Source organism: Schistocerca americana, chromosome 4 (genome assembly GCF_021461395.2).
Source record: "Schistocerca americana isolate TAMUIC-IGC-003095 chromosome 4, iqSchAmer2.1, whole genome shotgun sequence".
NCBI classification, from domain to species: Eukaryota; Metazoa; Arthropoda; class Insecta; order Orthoptera; family Acrididae; genus Schistocerca; species Schistocerca americana.
The window spans coordinates 358,788,380-358,794,379 of NC_060122.1; the positions used below are offsets into that span (position 1 = coordinate 358,788,380).

The 6,000-nt window shown below is 40.5% G+C and overlaps 1 protein-coding gene across 1 annotated transcript in view; it reads left to right on the plus strand.

Moving 5' to 3' along the window:
* Positions 1-5,606, plus strand: part of LOC124612809 (RNA polymerase-associated protein CTR9 homolog) — a 105,460-nt gene extending 99,854 nt beyond the window's left edge. Inside the window, exons 20-21 of the mRNA XM_047141230.1 lie at positions 60-142; positions 5,284-5,606. Of these exons, the coding sequence (XP_046997186.1) occupies positions 60-142; positions 5,284-5,318 (118 nt within the window). The 3' untranslated portion in view covers positions 5,319-5,606. The remainder of the gene's footprint in view (positions 1-59; positions 143-5,283) is intronic.
* The last annotated feature ends 394 nt before the right edge of the window (positions 5,607-6,000 follow it).

Sequence of the window (6,000 nt, forward strand, 5' to 3'; positions counted from 1 at the left end):
AGTGTATTTTAAATTTTGTGATTATTTATTTCTGTGTTTTGTTTGCTTGTCCAAATCAGATCTAGGTCTCCTGGATCAAAAAAATCTGGATCAGGGAGTGAAGCTGGATCAAGACGGTCCAGCCCTGCCGCAAAAGGGTCAGGTCAGTTGAAAGTCATTATAGTCTGTAGACTGTTTCATAACAAATGTGAGGAAAGTTCAGTGTTCCAGGAAGTGATAGAAATGGTTACTTAAAGCAGTATAGTCAAGTTAGGCAATGTTTTATTTTGAAGGGTTTTTATCACTTGTAAATGTTTTATCATCATTATGAAATAGTATTACGTTGTGAGTCGTGTTTGCATGACAGTATTATTTATTTGTCTGATTACAGTTATCTACATTAGATTTGCATTGTTTCGCAAAACATTTACTACAGTTTACATTAAAGTGGCCCATCAGTGTTACTTAACTATTGTAGAACTATGAAAACATATTGCATTACTTGTCTGAGTACATCCTTTCTGAAAGTATTAGCAGATGAGCTCATATACCCACCTTCTGTACAGTTTTCACTTCATCCCATACCATACACAAAATCTTAACAGTGATAAGTCGGGAGATCTTGAAGGCCAAATAATGGTACTGCTACAATGAATCCACAGATAAGGGAACTACAGTTGTTGATTCTTTCATATGGTAGGATTTGAAAGAGGACCATCTTACAGGAAGCACTTAACATCATTCAGTGAAGTTGATACAATGTGCTTTAATTATTCATATGACATATTTTCCACCAAAATAACAGATCTGTAAATCACTTGTCAAATCATATCATACGCTGGGGATTCAATAAGTAATGCTATATATTTTTTTCTGAACGCAGGTTGGTTTTATTCGGGATTCCAATACATCATATTATTCCCTAGTCATTTGGCTACAAAACCTTATTTTTCAACATAATCGCCATTCAATGCAGCAGCCTTATGCCATCTTACTGGGAGGGTCTGTATGTGTGCAGGGTACCACTCTGTTGGTTGATGTCAAGCAAACATCTAGCTGCATCAGCAACCTCTGTGCCATCCACGTATGGCTGCCTACAGAGTGCATCCTTCATTGTGCCAAACAAATGGAAGTCAAAAGGTACAATAGCCAAGCTGTAGACTGGATGAGGAAGAACAGTCCAACGAAGATTTGTAAACTGCTGTCGGGTGCACAGACTTGGGTGAGGCCTTGCGTTCTCATGGAAAAGGAGAAATTTGTTTGCATTTTTGTAGCAGTGAACACACTAAAGTTATTTCTTCAGTTTCCTGATGGTAGCACAATACACTTCAGAGTAGATCATTGCACCATCAGGGAGAATGTCAAACAGAATAATCCTTTCAGAGTCACAGGAAACTGTCTCCGTGATTTTACCAGCTGAGGGTGTGGCTGTGAATGTCCTCTTCAGAGGAGAAGTGGTGTGGGCCACTCCGTGGATTGCCATTTGGTTTACAGTTTGAAATGATGAATCCATGTCACATTGTCTGTGACAATGTGTGACAAAAATTGTTACGATCAGCTCCGTAATGTGCAAAAAATTCCACACAGATGGTTCTTTGTTGCTGTTTCTGGTCTCCTGTTAGGTGGCAAGGAACACAGTGGGGTCACACCTTTAAGTATCCCAACTGGTGGAAAAATGTGTCAGCACTACCAATAGAGACGTACAGTTGAGCAGTGAGATGTTTGAGTGGGATCCATTGCTCACCACAAATGAGTGTGTGTGCATGTTCCAACATTGCAAGAGTGATGGCTGTGTGTGGAAAGCCGGCACGTGGGAGATCGGACAGGTTTGTGTGACCTTGTTGTGACGATGACAGTCACCTCACCAAACAAATCGCCATGCTTTTATTCACTACCAGGACTCTGTAGACATTCTACATGTGCCTATGAAAATCTGCAATGCTCTGGTTTTCCATCAAACTAAACTCGACAGCTCTCTATTTGAAACACCTCTCCACTAGATGCTACTTTGAATGCTGCATATAATGCTGCCACCTATCGGAACCTCATAAAACTAAAGGGGCTGAAGTGGGAATATTTGATATCCCACAGCAAATTCTACATTTTTTCACTCAAAACTGCCTAAGAAAAAAAAGTGTTGCATTACTTACTGAATGTCCCTCATATGTTTGTAGAGAAACTTGTGCAAATTTTGCTATTCGTATACCTATTCACTGCAGACCTTTTTATATGCATTATTCCCTGGTATTCTTTTGCTTGGTGCAGTTAGTTTTTCGTACATTGCTTCGGAGTGGGATGGCACATTGGTTAGGACATTAAAGTTACACTATATTCAGGAAGAGAGGGGATCAAATCCCCATCTGGCCATCCAAATTTAGATCTTTCATTTTACCCTAAATCAGTTAAAATGAATGTTAGTATGATATATTTGGATATTCCAAGACCAATTTCTATCTGCCTCCTTGTGCTATCAGGTTGTGTTGCATCTCTTTTGAAAATACTGTCATTAGACCCTGGTCTTCCGTCTATTTTTCCTATTATTTCAAATCACAATTATTCAACCAGTAGCTGCGTAAGAACATGCTTCAGAATTTTCATCTTTAAAACTTAAAAATATGCCAGCAGTGTTCTGTGTAAGAGACACTGGGTAGACATATTTAAGTTCATATTTCAGTTCATCAAGTACTGTAATAAACACTGACAAACCAAAACATTATCACCACTGGCTTCATAGTGCTTTGGTCCAACATTGGAATGCAGTACAGCAGTAATTCTCTGTGGCATGGATTTGACTAGTCCTTGATAGGTTTCTGAAGGTATGTGGCACCTGATGCCTAGACACAGGTCACGCAATTCCCGGAAATTGTGGACCAGTGGTTTGTGAATACAGAGTCAGCACCCAGTAGTGAATTACTATCATTCTCTGTAAACCAGTGTTGCATGAATCTGGCATTGTTCAAGTGGTCCAAAGTAAAGTTCAAGCCCAAACGAATGTACCCCACAGCATAATATTGCATCAATGGCATAGTGTGTGTTTAGAGTTCGCCTTGATGATGGTGAATTCGGTCATGACCATCAGTCTGATGATTCATCTGACCAGACGACTCATTTCCATTGATCCATACTCAGGCCTCAATGATCCCATGCTCACTGCAATCATAATTCATGATGCTGTTTGGTCAGCATGGAAACATAGGAGACAGCTGCTGCAGAGCCCCATGGTCTGCAAAGTGCACTGAGTGGTGTGTTCAGAAACATTTGTGCCTGTTCCCGCATTGTACACTGTCCTCACATCAGCCACCTATCCTGCTTTACAGAGTGGACAAACCTCTGACCTCTGTGTTCTGTGACAAGATATGGGCATCCAATACCTTGTTGCCTGCACTTGGTTTCACTGACCATCAGCCAATTTCCATAGATGCTCATGACAGTAGCATGCGAACAGATGGTGAGCTTTACAATTTCCAAGATGGTCATTCCTAGGTGCTAGTTCATAACAATTTGTCTTTTTTAAAAATATTTTGTCAGTGGATTTCTCCATACATGGTCTGTATTTTCGCTAGAACGATTCCCCATTCATCTCTGCTCCATTTATACACTTCCCTTACTGATTTATGTGCCCACACCAACAGGCAGCAATAACATTTGGAACCCAGGGAGATGATGGTATAATGAAGTGGGAAAATAAAGGAATTTAAGCCAATTACAAGAGGAACAGTAGACAATTGCACTGTGATAAACTGGAGAGAGAACCGAATTGTTGTGACTCTATCTGCAGGGGTCATAATGGAAACAAAAGGCTGTTTGGTTTCTGTGGAAGCAAGTCCACTGTTATAAAGGAATAAAATTATTTTTTTTATTGTCTGCTTGTAAAAATTGTTTTGTTGCTCTAAAGCATTAGTGATGGTAAGATAAAGGAAATACAGGGCTATTACAAATGATTGAAGCGATTTCATAAATTCACTGTAGCTCCATTCATTGACATATGGTCACAACACACTACAGATACATAGAAAAACTCATAAAGTTTTGTTCGGCTGAAGCCGCACTTCAGGTTTCTGCCGCCAGAGCGCAGTGAGACAAAATGGCGACAGGAGCCGAGAAAGCGTATGTCGTGCTTGAAATGCACTCACATCAGTCAGTCATAACAGTGCAACGACACTTCAGGACGAAGTTCAACAAAGATCCACCAACTGCTAACTCCATTCGGCGATGGTATGCGCAGTTTAAAGCTTCTGGATGCCTCTGTAAGGGGAAATCAACGGGTCGGCCTGCAGTGAGCGAAGAAACGGTTGAACGCGTGCGGGCAAGTTTCACGCGTAGCCCGCCAAAGTCGACGAATAAAGCAAGCAGGGAGCTAAACATAACACAGCCGACGGTTTGGAAAATCTTACGGAAAAGGCTAAAGCAGAAGCCGTACCGTTTACAATTGCTACAAGCCCTGACACCCGATGACAAAGTCAAACGCTTTGAATTTTCGGCGCGGTTGCAACAGCTCATGGAAGAGGATGCGTTCAGTGCGAAACTTGTTTTCAGTAATGAAGCAACAATTTTTCTTAATGGTGAAGTGAACAGACACAATGTGCGAATCTGGGCGGTAGAGAATCCTCACGAATTCATGCAGCAAATTCGCAATTCACCAAAAGTTAACGTGTTTTGTGCAATCTCACGGTTTAAAGTTTACGGCCCCTTTTCCTTCTGCGAAAATTGGCTCATGCCACAACTGGAGACCGACAGCGCCGACTTCATCTTTCAACAGGATGGTGCTCCACCGCACTTCCATCATGATGTTCGGCATTTCTTAAACAGGAGATTGGAAAACCGATGGATCGGTCGTGGTGGAGATCATGATCAGCAATTCATGTCATGGCCTCCACGTTCTCCCGACTTAACCCCATGCAATTTCTTTCTGTGGGTTATGTGAAAGATTCAGTGTTTAAACCCCCTCTACCAAGAAACGGGCCAGAACTGCGAGCTCGCATCAACGATGCTTTCGAACTCATTGATCGGGACATGCTGCGCCGAGTGTGGGAGGAACTTGATTATCGGCTTGATGTCTGCCGAATCACTAAAGGGGCACATATCGAACAATTGTGAATGCCTAAAAAAACTTTTTGGGTTTTTGTATGTGTGTGCAAAGCATTGTGAAAATATCTCAAATAATAAAGTTATTGTAGAGCTGTGAAATCGCTTCAATCATTTGTAATAACCCTGTATGTATCCATGTTCAATTCTGTTTCCAATGCCATACAACACTGAAACATTATTGTGTATTTATTTGATGTTTTCTGCTTTTCCTTGCAGACGATGAGAGAAATTCTGGCAGTGGCAGTGACTAAAAGATCTCAGCATACATTGGAACATATTTTTAATCCTTTGCAGTGGATTATTTCATATACTGTTGCAATCACAAATGCTGTGCTCAAAGTACAACATGGTTTTAAAATATATGGTTGTGTAATGACAACAGACTCAAAAAGAAGTACTATTTTAATGAAACTGTATAAAATATTTCATTATTACTATTTAGGATTAGCTGACCTGTATAAATTTATTTACATATGCATGTAAAGTACGTTTTTTATTTGTGTACAGATTTTAAAAGATACACTATCTTTCAAAATGTTCTATTTACTTTATATTTGAACATGAGACGTAATTTGGACGCCTTGATAATACAGGCTCAACACCTCCCCCCCCCCCCTCCCCTCCTCCCCTACTTGTGCCCTGATACTCAAAGGAGGACACCAGTTTCCCTTTGTATCATAAAAGGAGAAGGTTGTTCCAGATGTTTTGGACAATTTTATTTGCTGGGTATATTTCTGAATACTCTGAAGGGCAATAAAGGAATATGAGGAAAAAAAGGGAGTTTAAGGCTGAATCTCTTCTCGTTTGCAACATTGCCTTGAATATGCTGTAAAGCTAGGCATTTAAGACTGTAGACTGATTTGGCAGAGAAACAATGAAGAGACAACAGAGAAAATAGCTAAGACATTGACTGCCCTTGAAAGCTTGAAGTGA